Source organism: Delphinus delphis, chromosome 5, assembly GCF_949987515.2.
Source record: "Delphinus delphis chromosome 5, mDelDel1.2, whole genome shotgun sequence".
Taxonomy (NCBI): Eukaryota; Metazoa; Chordata; class Mammalia; order Artiodactyla; family Delphinidae; genus Delphinus; species Delphinus delphis.
The window spans coordinates 22,857,198-22,876,759 of NC_082687.1; the positions used below are offsets into that span (position 1 = coordinate 22,857,198).

The window sequence follows — 19,562 nt, forward strand, 5'->3', positions numbered from 1 at the left end:
CCATGCAAACAACATTTCCTTCTGGAAAGTGAGGAGGTATTGATGAATATCCTTTTCTCTCTTGTGGGAATCCAAAGAAAAACAAAAAACATCTCTGAACAGATGATATAGAGCAAGTACTGTGCCCATGCAGAGGATAGTGGCACAAAGAAAGAACTGGACTACGTGAGGAAAGGGAAAACAATGTAAAGAGCAGGGTAGAATGGAATGCACTTGATATGTAACTACAGAGAAGAGGAAATTAAAGGAAGAGATGGAAATGCATATATACAGAGAGCAGCATAAATGCTAAAGGGAAGGTGTTAAATAAGTAGCACTTCTGCTTCTGGTTAAGATGTAAAAAGTTGCAAGAGATTGTCACTCCCATTGTTACGCTGAGAAGAGGTCATTATGCCACCAAATCATACCTTTTGTTAAACCTATCAGAAAACTGAGGGTATAAATAAACCAAAAGGAAATGAAATCCAGATGGTGACAGACCCTTAGTAGAGGAAGAAATGCCCAGGGCTGGTGTCATCCTTGGCTAAGCAGCAGGAAGTAGAGGATCTTCCATATAAACCAGCTGAACTTGTAATGACTTTCTATAATGAGCCCATGTGACCTGGCACGAGAAATCTGAATCCCTAGGAGTCCTAGCCACAGCCTGAGTCTCACCCATCCACTTACTTTTTCCCATGGGATGTCACATCATGCAGGAGGGTATTCCAATGAAGGATGGGGGGGCAAAAGAGCAGTGAGATTCACTGCTAAGGTGCACAGGGCTTTCTCTAAGGCGAGGGCTGAAGAGCAGAGGTTGATTCCCCCACATACTAGGCTGAAGCTTGGCAAAGATGTGGAAGAGCAGTGAATTAAAGAAAAAAAATTGCTCCAGGAATCTAAGGTTGGTTTAACATACAAAACTAAAGTAATTCATTACACTAACAGAATAAATAAGAAAAACATTTCAGCATCTCAACACATACCAGAAAAATATAGTTTGACTCAATCCAACACCATTCATGATAAAAAAAAAATACACAGAAAATTATAGATAGAAGGGAAATTACTCAATCTGATAAAAAGGCATCTATGAAAAACTTACGGTTAAGATCATACTTAATGGTGATATGTTAACACTTTCCCCTTAAATCTGGGAACAAAACCAGGATTTCCACTGTTACCACTTCTATCAATACTATATTAAATGTCCTACCTAGCCAGTGCAATAAGGAAAAATAAAATGCACAATGATTGGAAAGGGAAACATAAATATTTCATTATTCACAGATAACATAATTGTGTATTTTACAAAACTCTATGGAATCCATCAAAAAATCCTTTAGAACTAATATGTGAATTTAGCAAGGCCGCAGCCTTGGCTACAAGTCAATATAAAGAAATGATTATATCTCTACCTATTAGCAAACAACAATTAAAAACTGTACTTTTAAAATAATACCTTGTATACTAGCATAAAAAATCATATACCTAGAAATAAGTCTAAAAAATATTATGACTTATATACTGAGCACAAATACATTGCCCATAAAAGTTTAAAGACCTAAATAAATGGAATGATATCCGTATCATATTTATAGATCACGAGACTCAATGTCATTAAGATGTCCATCTCTCCAAACTGATCTATAGATTCAGTACAATTCCAGTCAAAATCCCAACAGGTATTTTAAAGTAACTGACAAGTTGTTCTAAAATTTATATGGAAAGAAAAAGGGCTTTCAAATTGGCAAAAACAAAAACAACAACCTCGATAAAAAGAACAAGCTGGTAAAGATAAAGGATTTAAACTACCAGATTTCAGGACTTATTATGAAGCAACAAAAATCATGTTATTGTCATGAAGCTAGACAAACAGATCAATGGAACAGAACAGAGCATCAAGAAACAGACCCACATGTATCAGTAGACACTGATTTTCCAGTCAAGGTACCAACTAAATTCAGTGGAGAAAAAAGTATTTTTAACAAATGATGCTGAAATAACTAGATATCTACATAAGAGAAAATAACTTTAATCCCCACCTTATTCCTATTACAAAAAATAATTTGAGATGGAGCTTAAACCTAACTGTAAAGGCTAGAACTATAAAATATTTTGGAGGAAAACACTGGAGAATATTCTCCTGGCCTGAGGTTAGGGAGATTTCTTAGGGCACAAAAGCACTTACTATGCATGAAAAACGGACTTAATCAGGATTTAAAATTTCTGATCAATAAAATACATCATTAAGGAAATTATTAGGCAAGCCAAAGACTCACAGAAAACCATAACACATATATCTAACAAAAGCACCTGTATCCACAAAATATGAAGAATTCTTAGAAATAACAATAAGAAGAAAACCAATTTTTTTACATAGGCAAAAGACCTGAATAGACACTTCATTAAAAAAACAAAATAAAACAAAACAAAACAGGGCTTCCCTGGTGGCGCAGTGGTTGGGAGTCCGCCTGCCGATGCAGGGGACACGGGTTGGTGCCCCGGTCCGGGAAGATCCCACATGCCGCAGAGCGGCTGGGCCCGTGAGCCATGGCTGCTGAGCCTGCGTGTCCTGAGCCTGTGCTCCGCAACGGGAGAGGCCACAGCGGTGAGAGGCCCGCGTACCGCAAAAAAAAAAAAAAGAGATGAGTGGCCAATAAGCACAGGAAAACCTGCTCAACGTAACTAGTCACCAGGAAAATGCAAATTAAAGCCACAATGAGATACCTCTTCATATCTACTAGAATGCTAAGTGAAAAAGATTGACAGTATCTTCATTTGTGCAGTAACTAGAACTCCCGTGAATTACTAAGAGGAGGAAAATAAAGTTGCAAATAATTCTGAAGAATCGTTTCTAGAAAAGTTAAACAGGTATCTGACCTATGATGTAACTATTATACTCCTCGGTATTTACCCCTCAGAATAAAAGGACAATTTCCAACAAATACTTGCACTCAAATGTTCATAGAGACTTAGTCATTGTTGTTAAAAGCTGAAAACAATTAAAGGTCCATCAATATGAGAATGAATAAGTAAATTGTGGTGTATGACTACAACAGAATACCGTTCAGTAATCAAGTCACTGAGCAACATGAATTAATCTCAAAACCATTATGTTGAACAGAAAACACCAGATACAAGAGAGTGCACACTATGTGATATCATTCACATAAATTTTAATAAGCAAAACAAATATATGTCGGTAGATATGGGAAAGTGATTGCCTTACAGGGTGTGGGGGGGGGTGGCAACTGATTGCGAAGGGATACAAGGGAACCTTCTGGAAGGACGAAAACGTTTTACATCTTGCCTTGGGTAAAGGCCACATGGTCATATGCATTGTCAAACTCATCGAAGTGAACGCTTAAGATCTGTCCCTTTTATTGTATGTAAATTATGCTGCAATAAAATATAAATATGCTCTTTGTAAACATATACCACTTATCAACAGGTAGAAAGGAAGAGAAGTTATTTATGAAGGGCGGCAACATGTTAGAACTCTGAACTACTTCCGTATGGAATTGGCAACTCCCCTTGCAAACTATGTCATAACGTAAAGGCGAGCATTCCAAACGGCCAAGGCTGAGTGAATGAAGAGGCTGAGAGGACCATGCAGCACACACAAAAGAAAAAGGAAAAATAAGGCCAGGGGGACAAAAGCAAAAGTATGAGACATAAATCTAGCCATTTCACAACAGGCAGTAACAGCTATGTTTTCATGAATAGTACCTGGTCACTCCATTACAAAAGTTTTTCAGACATCTGCAGTTAGTTATACATACAGAATTTAAGTGCTTAAAATGTTTGGATATGAGGTTTTTTCCCTATATTTGATTATTGACATTTTTTTCTCAATTAACTAATTTTTAGTCTCCAAATGAAGAATGCTTTTAAAGTATCAGTTGAAGTAAAAAATATCATATTGTGGGAGTGAAAAATGAGAGAAATCCTATCAACTATGTACGTACCATAGTGTAGCATGGAAAAAATAAAGGATCTTTGACTTGACCTACTTGTTTTTAGAATCCCAATTGCTTCATCTTTAAAATGGGCATAATGATACTTCTTCCCTCAAAGAAGTTTTATGGAGATTAAAGAAGAAACTAAAAATTAAACATAGCGCTTGGTATATACTTAGTGATCAGTAACCTTAATTTCTTTTTCCTTACCCAGTTCACCATATCTTCCAGGTAGAGTGGAAGGCCAGCCACAGAATTTGTCTCAACAAGTATAGTTAGACTTAAATTTGTAAGTAGTCAATGGAGAAAATCAAGCCAAGCCAAAGTATACTAAATAGAAAATGGTTTTATTTTCCATTGAAAAACATAAAAACTGAACTGGATAATTCTGCCTAGGGAATTGTACTAGTACTAAACTTCCTTGGACATATAACACACAAAATACAATGCATTTACATCCAGGGGACTTCCCTGGAGGTCCAGTGGTTAAGACTCTGTGCTCCCACTGCAGGGGGCAGGGATTCAGACCCTGGTCAGAGAACTAAGATCCCATGTGCTGCACGGTGTGGCCCCCCAAAATAAAAATAAATTAAAAAACATAAATTTATATCCAATCTAGATAAGGTCCCTTTTTCTAAAAGGTACAAATGGGGAGTTGTTACTTATTGGTGGTAAAAAATGTCTCAGGACATAGATTCTCACCTGAGAAATGTTCAGTGTCTATTGGACATGGGACTCTGTCCTATAAGCTAAACAGGGGGAAACAAGAGTCATTCTGAATCAGCAGTTAGACTCTTTTCATTCTTTACAATGACTGATTGCATTTCTGCTGAAGTTATTAAGAAAGACAATCTCGGCTTCATTTGTTTAGAGGAGTACGAGAACAAGTTAGATAATCGCCGCATCAAGGGCGCCGATGGAAGGTTATCTTATCCCTTTCAAAACTTCCAATTTTAATATGTATGTAAACAAACATGAGATGGCAAAGTAACGCATTTATCTGACTGGCTAATTCCAAGTAATAATAAACTCAATAGAAAAAGACAAGGAACTTAGTCAGCTAGCTCCATTAATTAGTATTCAGCCAATAGAGAGTATCTCATTGTCCTGTTCTAATATGACCAATGGTTTACTAAGATCAAATATTTAAACTTCTTTTAAATACATGCACATAATTTGTTGATTTTCCAAAACACATAAATATTCATAATTTCATTTCTTAATCCTTAAAAGTATTATGATCTTAAAATAATTAGGTTCTTAAATGCCCATAATCTAAACTGTACTTTAAAACCACTTGCCACCTCCTTCACTTCTGCATCCACCTCCACACCAAAAACAAACAAACCTTAAGAAAGAGGAGGAATGGTGCCAGCCATGAAAAAGAACGGAATAATGTCATTTGCAGCAACATGGATGGACCTAGAGATTGTCATACTGAGTGAAGTAAGTCACATAAAGACAAATATCATATGATATCACTTGTATGTGGAACCTAAAAAAGTAATACAAATGAACTTATTTACAAAACAGAAACAGAGTCACAGATATAGAAAACAAACCTAAGGTTACTGGGGGAGGAAAGGGGGGGAGGGGTAAATTGGGAGATTGCGATTGACATATACACACTACTATATATAACATAGATAACTAATAAGAACCTACTGTATAGCACAGGGAGCTCTTCTCAATCCTCTGTAATGACCTATATGGGAAAAGAATCTAAAAAAGAGTGGCTATATGTATAACTGATTCACTTTGCTATACAGCAGAAACGAACACAACATTTTAAATTGACTATACCCCAATAAAAATTAAGACAAAAAAAGGAGAAAAGGTGCCAGGATAAGACTACATGTCCATGGAGACTATTAGCATATTAATGAACTGTGTCTCTATTTACACTTCCATCACCAGAACTGTTAGTTATTTTAAGGAAGAAGTCATGCTTTAATTAACAGCACTTGGTAAATGAAAGCTGGTTGCATTTCTTAAGTATGTTCAAATTTCACAAGTCTTCTTTCACAGCAGGGATTCCAGTTTATTCAATACTTTTATGTGATTAAAACCTCTGGATCAGGGAAGATCGTCTTTAAAAGCCCCTAATTAATGAGTTTTCAGAATAGAAGCCCATAAAAAGCATAATTAATGAGTAAGCTAACTATCCCTAGAGCATTAACATACATAACATTTTAAATGAGGCAGATTGAAGGGGATAGAAACACCTTTGGGGGGCTTCCCTGGTGGCACAGTGGTTGAGAGTCTGCCTGCCGATGCAGGAGACGTGGGTTCGTGCCCCGGTCCGGGAAGATCCCACATGCTGCAGAGCGGCTGGGCCCATGAGCCATGGCCACTGAGTCTGCGCGTCTAGAGCCTGTGCTCTGCAACGGGAGAGGCCACGGCAGTGAGAGGCCCGCGTAAAAAAAAAAAAAAAAAAAGAAAAGAAAAGAAACACCTTTGGTATTTAATATTTCTAACTCTGATATTTCTAAGGACTTAACCAACCCAAGAGCTCAACATTTTCATCTCTGTAGCACAGTGCTTCTATAACTCTGGCCCTTCCATATTCTCCATCCTGTCTATACCTTGGGACCTTTGGGAGCACTGAATTTGACCATGTGCTTGGAAAAACCATAAAATCCCATAGTTTCTGCTTTGCTTTCCCTGTCACCCTGATCACTTCCCTGCTTATTACTTCTCTGCATAGTTGTGTCACCTCCTCCCACCATCCATTTGAACCATATCTCCCTTTTTCCTAATTTTATGACTTTTTTCTCCCCCATTTCCCTCTCTTCTTGGCAGAAGGCAAAAGAAAAAAAAAAAAGTTATGCTGTAAGTTTTGTGCATAGTCTTTGGTCCAGATATCCCAATCACAGTCTACTCCTTTTCTTTGTTACCTCAAAAATCAAGGAAAAGGAATAGAAAGGGTAAAAACAAAACTCCCTGGCAAATATTAATATATTTTTTTAGTTGCGAGCTTTAACCCCAATGTTTGTCTCTTAAAATATTTTTATCGTATACATATATCCCCATATCCACTCCCTCTTGTATCGTATACGTATAGCTGATTCACTTTGTTATACAGCAGAAATTGACACAAGGAAGTAAAGCAATTATACTCCAATAAAGATGTTAAAAACATATATATATATTTTTATCTTCCACTTTTCTTCAAAGAAGTCAGAAATAATAAGTGTAGGACTACTTAAGAAAAAACAAAGTAAGTAAATATGGGAAAAGCCTTTGGTTAATATTCTTTCATTTGATTTTTACTATTTATGAGAGACCACAAGACAGTAGCCAAAACAGTAACTACCGCAATAATAAGCTTGCACTTATGAATCTGTAGCTGTTAAGTCTTCTAAATATGTTTCATATATTAGCTTATTTAATCCTTACAACACCCCCTTTGCCCCCACCAGGTAAATATAAATGAGGATCAATTCTCCCAGAGTCACAAAGTGGAACGGAAACCAGTCTGCCTTCTCAACCGCTCTACCTGACCGCTATCCCTGTTTCTATACCACATATGTGCTGTGCATTTCATTGGGCATTTCTTCTGCAGTTTTGAAGACATGAACTTTTCTGGGGCTGAGTAGAAATGCCTTCGATGCAGAAGATTTTTTTTCTCTGTTACATATATCCACCATCTACCTATGTTACATGTTTCGGGGTAAAGAATGAAAAGGAAAGAGAGACTCATGAGCGAGACAGAAATGCCTAGTGAGGGCAGAGCTGAAAGGTGCATTTCCCCTCAAGCAGGTGTGTGTGACTCTCCAAGCCGGGCAGCACCCCATAGCCTCAAGCAGAATTCTCCCAGAACCTACTGGTCTACCTGCCTTCAAAGTGTTTCCTGGCTTATACTTCATTGTGGACCATCAATACTCCCATAGCTCACCCAGCCTTGAAAACAAACAAAAATTCATTCTGATGGGAGAGATTTAAAGAAGAGGGCTAAACCATCCCCTTCTCAACACCTATCAATAACATTCTCTCTTGTCCAGGGATTTTCAGAGTGGGCTCCAGAGGCAGTGCCTGGGTACCTAACGGTCTCACTTGAACCCACTGATTCAAGCGGAGGAAAAGTCAGACCCAGTAGGAACAGCCTAGGACAAAAGGCCATCAGGACTTGACGTGACCTTCCTGTAACCAGGCCAATGAAAGCTTCTGCCTCATGCTGACGATTACTTCCTCCTCTGTTTGCTTTGGTCCCACAGACAACATCAGAAGAACAGAGGGAGTTTCTCTTATTCAGTACATAAAAGAATAAATTGTGAAAGCAGAACACTTTATCAATCCCATTTTAGAATAATGACAATATCTGGAAAGTTCTGAAACATTATTTAATCTCTTCCACTTGCTTTCTGCTCACGGTGCTACTCCTTCAACAACTCCTAAAGCATAACAACAAAAATGGAAACCAAGACATCCAGCCAGCCTCCCTGAAAAAGAGGAAAAACGGTTCTGAAAGCTTCTGCTCCTAACCAGTTGCCAGTATGGCACTAAGCCAAATGAACTTGAAAGAAATCCCAGCAAACTATAAACATAAGACAACCATAAACACAGTACAAAGCCCCTCTTCGAAAAATGCCAGTTACATCAAAAACCCAGTGGTTTGGAAAAGCCTACTGCTTTTCCCAAAGAAAGAAATAAGTACAAGTACTTACAGTGTCATAAGACTTATCCTTGACATCATAGACTGTTAGTTTTATTTTGGTCTCCTCATAGATGGGATACTCAGATGGGAATGTGACACCAGTCAAGAACAGTGGGTCTCTTGTTCCCTGTAACAGCACAAGCAGACAACTTTGATTCAATAAGGCAGCAGTCAGCAGCACGCAGTGACACATGAGAAAGCAGCAAGTGTCTGGGTCTGCTTTTCTAGGAAGTGGTTCTATTAGAAGAGATATCTGAATTGCCAAATGATGGCCACAGGGACACGGCCCAGGGCCCCAAAGTACTGATAGAGCTGTTGATAGTAAATGCCCTGCATCATTGTCAGAGCTGCTAAGCATCTTGAAAAACAATTTATTTTCATTATATGCAGCACCCTTCTTTAGGGTCAGTTGTCTGTCCATTTAGAATACATGTAATGGACATAACCTGTGATTTATGCAAATACCCTGAGATATTGACTGATCAAATTAAAATGAAGCTCTTTTCTTATCAAGAACCATTTGGCAATCTTAGGCTGTCCCTTTATGTCCTTTCTGTAATGATTCAATTGAAAGCCATGCTCTGATAGCGTCCATTTGTTTTTAGATGTTCAGCTGTATTTTTTTTCTCAGACTGATTTGAAAACTAATGAAAGAAACTAAATATGATGCATTCGGGGCTATGAAATTACTAGCTCAGGATGCAGTGCACAGGGTTTTTCCATGCCTCAGGATTCATTTTTAGAGAGCTGACATCCAACATTAAATTTTATATCTATATTTAAATATGCATAGTGCTGAATATCATGGAGATATTTGCTAGAGTTCTGTAAGCCAGTTGTTTATGGAAGTTTCTGGAAGCTGAAGTTATTCATTTATTCATTCATTCTTCCTTTTATTCAACAAATACTGCTTTTTGTTTGGCACAGTGTTAGATGCTCTGGAACACACAGTGAATGAAACAGTCAACAACAGCTATGTATGTTCAAATAAATGTGTCAACATAAATAATTTCTTTTAAGCTTTGACAATATTTTTAAAATAATCAAGTTGAAATAATGCTTGAAAATAGTTTTCATATAAATGAACAATTTTCCAATTTTAGTTTTCCTTGAATGAATAAGACTATTTTTGTTTATTCAACCACAGCATTAACTACAAATGATACCAGCATTGGAACCTAAAGTTTCCCAAGGACAGAGTCAGGGCTACGTGTAGGATCTGGGTCATTCCCATTAGAGAAATGAATGGAGTTTCGTCTGAATCATTTTTTCCACCAATGGCACTAAGCAAGCCAGATCTGGGGTAGGCAACTTAGACTCTTACAGAGAAACTCCTCGTTCAAAACAGAAAGGGCTCCCAAGTCGAAGAAGAGCAAAGCTTAAGGAGTGTAGAAAACATTTTCTTTAGTCCCAGAGAGTAAGTATCTCTCATTCACTAAGGCTGTGAAATATGTGATGAGAACAAAATAATCAAAAGGGAAACACTTCCTCTTTTGAATCTGGTCCAACACAATAACAAGTTTCCTCCCAACACATTGTGAGTGTTATATTAGCAACAATAAATGTAAATAGGAAATCTCCCAACGGATGAATAATATTTACACCTTTTGCCTAGAAACATTACAGTGTCTCAAATTAATTATCCACCTTTCTTTGAAAAACATCATACTTTAAAAAGACACACACGAAAGGCAGAGAATATGAAGCTTCTGACGTGCACGAAAGGCAGAGAATATGAAGCTTCTGACATGCACGAAAGGCAGAGAATATGAAGCTTCCACAGTCAATCTGAAGAATACAGGAAAAAATGAAAAGGGCAAAAACACTTAGGTTTAAAACGCCTCTAGGTAATTTACAACTTTCTTTTTTGCCCCTCAAAGAAATATTCATTCCATTTAATTTAAAATTTATATATATATATATATATATATATATATTTATATATATATATATATTTTCCCCCTATTTAGTACTCTATTCAAAGATCCAGAGTGGGGATTTTCCTTCTACTTACTAAAGAAAAATAGGTCTTTTATAAAAAAGGCAAGTTCTTTCCCCATTTGTTTATTCTGGTAAGTTACAAATGCATGCTTAGTAACCTCAGGTATGCTTTCCTAAATGAAGGAGGACTGCAACCTAGCACAGCTGCAGGCCAAAATCTAAAGTATTTCAGCTGCTTGCTCAAATCCAGAGAGACTGAGAGAGAGCGAGAGTAAATCAGGCACACAGCACGCTCACCTCCACAATTTCCGTGCTGGAGTATCTTGTCAGACCCTGCTCCGCTGGGTGGATTACTGAGATCTGCACCAGTGTATTCAGCTTCCTATCACGCACGGGAGCCACAAGATCCTTGCATGCTGGCAATGGCAAAGAAAAGAGAAAGAAGAGAAACTAACATCGTATCTCAGGGAAAACTTTTGTCCCGGGTTGGAAGGAAACTCAGCGCCGGCGCTGAATGAAACCTTCTGGGACTCTGGCTGATTTTACAGAGGAAGTCCCTTGGAAGTACCTTACAGAAATAGGAAGTCACGTGCTGCGGAGCGGAATTGAGAATTCATTTCCACTGGCCACATGTGCAGCTCATGCGAGTCTCCACTGCCCTCGGATCCCAGCTCTCATGTGTGACCGTGCACACACAGCTCAGGGGCTTTGAGCGACTTTAATTAGTCATTAAACCCCGGGCTTTAATTCACACTCCTAGACTACATAAACTGACTTGGGCCACATCCGGGGAACTTTACGCTTCTCCTTATTGACACTGGCAGGATTAGTTCAAATGTTGGAAGGCACACTTGGTCCTTACTTATCTATTCACTAGAGCTGGCCTCCTACAGTCCTACATAGGGACAGACGCGGGGAAGGGAGGCTACCCTATCACAGCAACACACAAGCCCCGGGCAAGGAGCAGAGGAGGAGGTGGAGGGGTTAAAAGCCTCCTCTGTCCAGGATTCCAGCCAAGTCTGGGAGGCAGAAACGTGGAAAAAAAATGATGGCTTAATTCTTGCCCAGGGGCCACAAAAGTAAGACCTATCCCTTGAGACACCAGGCTCATATTACAGACGCTCTCCACCATACCATATTTACTTGAATATTTTCTCCTCCCACATATCATTCTCACAATTGCACAATTGGGGGAAGAAAAGTCCAAAAAAAATTCCTTTTCAGCAAGTCCAATATCTGCTCAGGTGTTTCCCCACCTGGCTTTGAAATAGTAATTTTACTACCTGCATTTGGATCCCGAAGTATCATGCAAAGTGTCCTCACGACAGGGAAGAGGTTCAAATTAGGCTGAGCTGGGGGCTAGGGTCAGGCTGGAGTTGGGACCAGGGACTAGCAGTAGCCGCGGGTCATGGATTCATGGTGAGAGTATGCTGGGCTCTATACCATATACATCTCACGCCTCTGACCAGTGCAGAAAGAGAGGGAAGGACCCAAGTATTTAAGCTACATTCTGGCTCTGCAACAGTGTACACCTACTAGGACAGAGGTACTACGGTTTAAACCTGAAACTTGAAAGCAAAGCAAATTATGAATGTAATGCTCACCTTTCCTTTGCTTACAGATCAGCTCATTTATAGAAGCAGAGTGGGACAGAGGAAAAAGCAGGAGCTTTGGAATGAAACTGGCCTGGTTTTCGGCCAGTTCTACTAGCTAAGCAATTCTGGGCAAATTTTTCAACTTCTTAATTTCTTCTTGACAGACTTTGAGATCCTTTTACTCCTGTACGGTATTTTGTTATAATTTTCCTTATTTAAACCATATGCCTCTAACCGTACGGGAAAGCTTAGGAAAGCATGCTTGGAACAAATTAATGGCAACAGTTTATTTAGCCATCATTATTTTTGAGGCCTTTTGCCAATTATCTCTTTATTTCTCAAAATAGTGCTTTGAACTATTATTTCATTTTTACATACTAAGAACTAGAGGCTTTGAAAGAGTAAGTGCTCACATGTACATTACTAGAACTCTCTGGTAGTTTTCTTACATCACACCCCAGCAGTTCCATCTCTTTTCTTAGCATATGAATTCCTCTCTCAGACAGTGGCACCTCTCTTTGGAAGACCAACTGCCATAATTCTTTACTGTCTAACCCAAGAGATCTAGTTTTAGAAAATACTGACGCAAGGTTTCAATAATGTCAACATATCACCGGAAAGAAAAAAAAAAAACAGATTTAGACCTGACTGTCCTTTGGTGGTTGTTTTGATCGTTTCCTCCACTTGCCTAACGAATGTTTAATTTTATCACTCATTCTCTGGGCTTTCTGCTCGTAGTGTACAGCTCTCTCTCCATTTACTGATACTGACATATATCTCTCCTTAGATTTTGAAGCTGGAGTCAATTTGTTTCCCACACATGCATTTTGTCCACTTTCTGCTGGTAGCTTCATCTCTACCTTATGAGCTTATGACACGTTTGCTCAAAGTAAGTTAATTCTTGTCTTATTTCTTATCAGCCTTGATTGTGTGCTGTGGTTAGTTCTCAGAAGTGAGGTGTTCTCCATTTTATCAGCGAACCTCTCAGACTCACTCCTAATAAAAACAGAGATAATCTCCATTAAACTCAAATGTTCAGTCCGACCCAATTTGCAGATTCCCCCAATACTGATGAAGTAAAAACAACTGTAATGGCACTTTGCATTTCTTTATATTTTAGATCTAAAATATGGCCTAGAAAACAACAACAACAACTAAGGTCACATCTTGGCTGTCCATATCTTTTCCTTCCTGAAAGCCCAGAGATTTTAATGTTCCCTACTTCTATGTGGCAAGATGTTAGGAAAAGACTCTGACATCAGCCAGACTTCCTGAGCTATAGTCCCAGGTTCCTCATTTTCTACGTATGTGCCTTTAAGTCACAAACTCTTAGCTGCTCAGTTTCCTCATCTGTCTATTTCTCAGGATGGAGGCAAGGAAGAAATTAGGTCCCTTTTTATGAATGGACTTTTCTATGCAAAATAAAGCTTACTAATATTTACCAATATCAATACCTACATTTACTAATAGTTAGTGTTTTATTCTTTTGTACAATGGTTTTTATTGGTTCAGCCATATTCAGACAGCTCCTTAAAAACTATCATTAGGTCCAATATTTCTTTGTAAATATCAAACCAGTACCTGACTCATTGCATTTAGTAAACTGAAACCCATACACACTATGGATCTATACATACTGACACTGTCCCACTGGAGGGGTGATAAATGATGAGTGATTGAATTGCTTCACAGAGACTGGGTCACTATAAAGTATAACCTGCATAGGAACTTTTTAGTAACCACTAAAGAAGCCTGAAAAGTCTGTTTTCAGAAATCAAAAAAAAAATGTCATATCAATTTTCCAGCCATACTTAGCACTACCCATTACCCACACAAAATTCTACTCTATGAGGGAGTGACCTGCATAAACGGTCTTCAACTCACAGGACTAAAAGAATACTTCAGGGTTTTGCTTTGGTTGTTTCGTTTTATTCGAGAATTCTTGAATCAAATGGGTCGTAACAAGTAAATACCTCTCTGCCATCATTCACTCACCAGTAGATTTTTTACTTTTATTTCTGCCTTTTTATTGGCTTTGTTTTGGACTGAGCTGTTTAAAAGCATTCTCAGAGCCCAAGAGAGTTTAAATATATACAAGATGTTGATAGGTTGGGATTCAAATATGCTTGTGTCCACTGAATTGTTTATTTTTTAATAAAAAGGGGAAAAATCACAATGTAAAAGTAATGAATAATTTTTTTAAAAAACTACAATTTGAAACTTTTCTTTAGAAAAAAACAAAAGAGCTACGAGTGACTGTTTTTCCTGTCACCTTTGCTATAGTAACTGGCCACATGAAAATTCACTTTCCATCGTCAGTGCTGGTGAACGAGATGCTCGCAGGCATTCCCAGCTGAGATTTGTACAGGATCCAGACAGCTCTCTGCTGGAAGGGAATCCTCAATAGAAGTGTAATGATAAAAACAAACAGAGCTTCAATATCTCAGGAGAGGGCTAGGCACTGAGCAAACTGGAAACCTATGCTGTACCAAAAGAGGGGCCCTCCATTCAAATTCATGGCCTGAAGAAATAAAAGCCCACGTGGCTTGATTTGAGGATTTGTCCAAAGCTTGAAATCCCAGTCATTGTATGAGTTAAACTGATATATCTGTGACGAAATTTGGCCTAAGGACCAGAAGATGCCAACCTCCGACCTAGATGCTTAAAGCTACTACTTGGAGTCTTAGGGAGAAGTGCAGATCATCTGTTGCTCCTATCATTCCTCTAATATCTGAGAATCCGGAAGCTAAAGGGTGGGGGTTTCTGGGTTCTTGTTGAATTAATATTCTGCCCGCCCCAAAGTACCATTTTTATAAAAGATCTGTTTTCGTTTCATTCAGCCATCATTTCTAAAGCACGTCAAGTCTTTTGAGTGCATACAGCCGTTCCATCCTTCTAGCCAACAGTGGCTGGAAGCCTAAAAATGTCTCCAGACTCTTCTACCGGAGAGCTCAGCCCCAGCAATTATCAATTTGAACACAACTGTCAGTTCAGGTGGCTTTGCATTCAGCAGCACCGGCCAAATCCTAGTTATTCTAAGACCTGCCCTGGCTATGGAGTGTTCAAATAAGCAGAGGTGCCTGCCACAGGCTTTCACGGGGGCAGTGGCCCGAGCCACTGGTGTAGTGTGAGTTCAAGGCTGACTCCAAGCAACTGTCTCTTTCCCCTTAAGAACTCTTTCTTCTGTGAAGTCAGGTCATTTTCCTTGCCCCACTCTATCTCATCTCTCTTCTTGCCATTCAGTGTTAGTAGCATCGAACAAAGTTTATCCTCAATCCTCTAGAAAAAGCAACGGCCACAAGCGGGGGCGGGTGGAGGGAGACTCTGACATGAATTCCCATATCTCTACAATTCTGCTCTTAAATTAGCCAGAGGAAAGTTAGGCTTAAAGGAGAAACCACACAGGAGAGCAAACAGAGAAAAAAGAAATGTTTGTTTTTCAACTCGGGATAAAATTATATTTGAAACCAGGATCTAGCCTAAGGAATTATGTGACTTTGGATACATTACTCTTATCTCTTTCAGTCTCTATTGTCTTATCTGTAAAGTGGAAGTCAAAGGACAGATTTCATAGATTTGCTATAAAGATTATATGAAGTAATATGTGTTGAATGCTAGGCACATAATAGGTCCTTTTATTATATATTAAGATTGATATGAATATAATTATACATTGGCACAAAAATGGATTTTATCTATTCAATATTCTTATAGTAATTAAATGCTCAAGATATCCCAGGTTGGTCCTGATTTTATGTAACCTTATTCTTTTTTAATAAAAGTATTTTATTAAATATATGCCTGTGATTTCTTGGTACCTTCTTGTTTTCAATACAAAAAAATTTTAAACCCCTTACTGGATTATTTGTGAATTTCAGAAATCATAGTTATCATTAATGTATTGCTTTCTGTGAAACCAAATGTACACATTCATACTTGCTAATTTCACCTCTGACTAGGCACTTCCAAATGAGAAGCCAAAAATAGCAGAAAGATTTATTTATTTTCTGTCTGTCCTCAGACGTACTACATGTAAACTCACCCTCTAGGCAGAGATTTATCTGGGAGGTTAGTGTTCCTTTACTTAGAGAGGGACTTCCCTGGTGGTCCAGTGGTTAGGACTCTGCACTTCCACTGCAGGGGGCAAGGGTTCGATCCCTGGTTGGGGAACTAAGATCCCGCATGCCACATGGCCAAAAAAATAAAGAAAAAATCCTTAGAGAAAGTTGGTCCACAAAGAGTCATTGTCTTAACAACTGAGATGTCCCAAGGGGTAATGGGAAGACTCGCTCCTCTGTTCTGTACGTTCTCTCATCAAAAAGAAGGCTGTGAATGATTATAAAGCTTCTTTTTCTTGAAATTAAAAAAAAAAAATGTTATAACTCAAACCCAATATAGCCTGATGGCAACAAACCTCCCCTGATGAAAGTTCATTTCTTTCCCCCTTCTTCCCCCACCCCAGACTCTTCATAGGGAAAGCAGAAGAGGTAAATCCATGCCCCTCAAGGGCAAAAAGGGCCAGGGCACAGAGAATAGGGGGCATCTTGAACAGGAAAGTGGCCTTATCCAAACAGGGATTTAGGGAAATAACCGTCTAGCTCCAGGCTCCCCCAATAGCACTGTTCTTATTATACCATCCCTAAGAGAATCAGCCATTTCCCTAAGGCTGTGGGTAAGCCTCTTGCTGCCTAGAATGCAGCTTTCTATTTACTTCTCGAATTCTTAATGTTTGGTTAGGTTTCTCAAAAATGTGACATATATATCCTTGCTCCTTGTACTCCAGAAAAGTAGATGCCGCTTATCAACTGATAGGCCCACTTGGGTTAAGTTCCCAGTCCAATAAATTACTGGATTCCTTTGCATGGTTTCACAGCTACCATTCTAGATCAGTGAGTACATCTAGACTAAATGAATTGACATCATACATTAAGAGATATATAAATACAAATGTAAATACAATGTAAATATTTGTTACATTTTAAAAGCCTAATAGCCCCGCTAATTGCCAGTACAATACGCTTTCCCACCTTTAGTTTCTTCCGCCTTTCTGTTCTTCATTCTTCCTTCCTCTCAGGAATTCTAAGACAGCAATTTTCTGAAGCCTAGGATGTGAACCTCTACAATTCAGATCTACTGAGTGGATTCAGAAGACAACACTGCCTCGTTCCCAGGGCACCACGTTCCATGATAATTCCATTTTCTACAGTAAAGTGGCAGAGTGTATAGTGTCCTGGACTCATACTAATATCCACACAAGGAGCATTTCATAAGTAATCAGGAACACGCTATTCACTTTTGAATATGTTCTTAAGGCTACTTCTTAGAAAAATGTGGCTCTATATCATGTTGAGCTGATTGATGCCCATTAATAATATTCTTCCATGTTCATTCTGTATTCTCTGTAGAATCTCTGAGTCTCTGATTCATTGAGCTTAGCATCACATCTTGCCCTCTCTGTTCATTTTAGCTTACCTTCAACTGATAGAGCCTACTTTCTGTCATTTTCTCATTTGGTATTACTATTCTCATTTGTGTTCTCTTCCGCTTTCTCAAATGTCTTTGCTATGTGCTCTCTCCTATTTCAAATGTCCTCACTAACATGTTTATCTCATCACTCAGAAAGATGAGGTTATCAAAATCATCACTTGTATATTTATTTATAAGACTTGGGACTACTGGGGTCAGGAATACATCTCTCTTAACAAACTACAGCTTCTCCATCCAGTTAAGTAACCATTTTTTCAGTCTTCATAGAAGTAAAACAAAAATGTGCTATTTTCCCCTTAACTGTTGTGTGGGAAATTTTAATTTACACACATTTCCCTAAAGAGTATGTGAACCACGCATAGCTGCCAACATAAGCAATATTTCTTGGGAAAATTAAAGAACTGTAGATAGAAGAGTTGGTGTGAAAAATGTGATTCGAAAATTTGGACTTCTTTTTCTTTTTTTTCTTTCATTTTTTTGTTTGTTTTGTTTTCTTTTGTCTTTTAAGACACTGAGTTCAAAATATTAATGTTCTAAATACAAAACTGGAATCTTTTCAAGGAGGATAAGTATACCCATATAACTTGAACAAACAGTATTAATTTTAGGTTTCTAGAAAGTTAGAGGGCAAAAAGCAACTCAGTGTTTAAGGTTGAAAGATAAGAAATCAATCCAGGGAATCAATACACACACACACACACACACACACACACACACACACACACACGACTAAATAAATAAATAAATGAATAAATAAAGCCATCCTAATGAAGGAATTCCTTAGATATACTGAAAGAATCCTAGGATTTTTGCCCCTTTACTACAACAATAAAATGCTAATATAGGGAATTCCCTGGCAGTCCAGTGGTTAGGACTCTGCAGTTCCAGTGCACATGGCATGGGTTTGAACCCTGGTCGGGGAACTAAGATCCCGCAAGCTATGCGGTGCAACCAAAGAAGAAAAAAGAAAAACAAAAGCTAATATAAGGCAAATTTTAAGGTTATTCTCAATTAAGATAATAAAGGAAGCATGCAGAGAAGATGGGGGTGAGGGGTAGGAAGCACAATTTATGGCATACTTATTATGCAGCAGGTGGCATTAGGCTTAAACTTTGCTTGTGTTAGCTCAAATTCAGAACAATAACGTGCCTGGTGCCGCCTCATCATTTCATTAGTTCCATATCCATATTTTTGACTAATCAGATTTGTAGATCACGAAGACTATTTATTTATTTATTACCAATAGCTCAGTAGCCCAGTTAATTTTTTTGTCACTAACATCATTCTGTTCCGTCTGGTCCGCTGCACGTTCATTGGTGATTTAGCTTTGTAAGGAGAATTTTAAGACTCTCAACACTCTGAAAATAGAATCCAAATAAACCTTGAGGAAAGGATGAGACTAATGCCATAGGGAGAAAGCAGATGACAGAGTTATTGAGGAATATACGTAATAATTTGCATGAGGGAATTGAAGAGATAGTGTTATAGAAATATTGCTTCAGAATTCTTGCTACACTGAGATTTGAGCACCACTGCTAAATTTTGTTACAACTGACTCACTTCTAAATTAAACTAATTTCCTTGATGTAAAAAGCCAGATTCAGATTGTTGAGAAATAGGTCCGGAAATAAAATGTGTTACTTTTTTCCCCCATAACAAAACAACATAAAAATATGCCACCATATTTTATGTGTATCTGTGTGTGTTTTAAAAAAAAAAAAATGTTGGCCTTAACAACAAATAGCCAAGAAGATGAAATTCACTTCTACAGTTGGGAACCTTACACTAAAATAAACTAACCACTCAGTACTGGCTCTCAATATAAGTATCACTGAACAATCTATAGAGAGAGAGAAGTGGAGCCTCTGCCTGGAACAATGGTGCTCTCGGGGAATGCTCTTTGATCGTGCTCTGAAGCAGCAAAGATGCCAGCTGTACAGAAGA

The 19,562-nt window shown here is 38.3% G+C and overlaps 1 protein-coding gene across 4 annotated transcripts in view; it reads right to left on the bottom strand.

Moving 5' to 3' along the window:
- INPP4B (inositol polyphosphate-4-phosphatase type II B) overlaps nt 1-19,562 on the bottom strand; it is a 487,644-nt gene that overhangs the window by 312,330 nt on the left and 155,752 nt on the right. For all 4 annotated transcript variants that reach the window (XM_060012086.1, XM_060012084.1, XM_060012085.1 and 1 more), the window contains 2 exons: nt 10,834-10,952; nt 8,606-8,722 (listed from right to left, as the gene is read on the bottom strand). In XM_060012086.1, the coding sequence (XP_059868069.1) occupies nt 8,606-8,722; nt 10,834-10,952 (236 nt within the window). The remainder of the gene's footprint in view (nt 1-8,605; nt 8,723-10,833; nt 10,953-19,562) is intronic.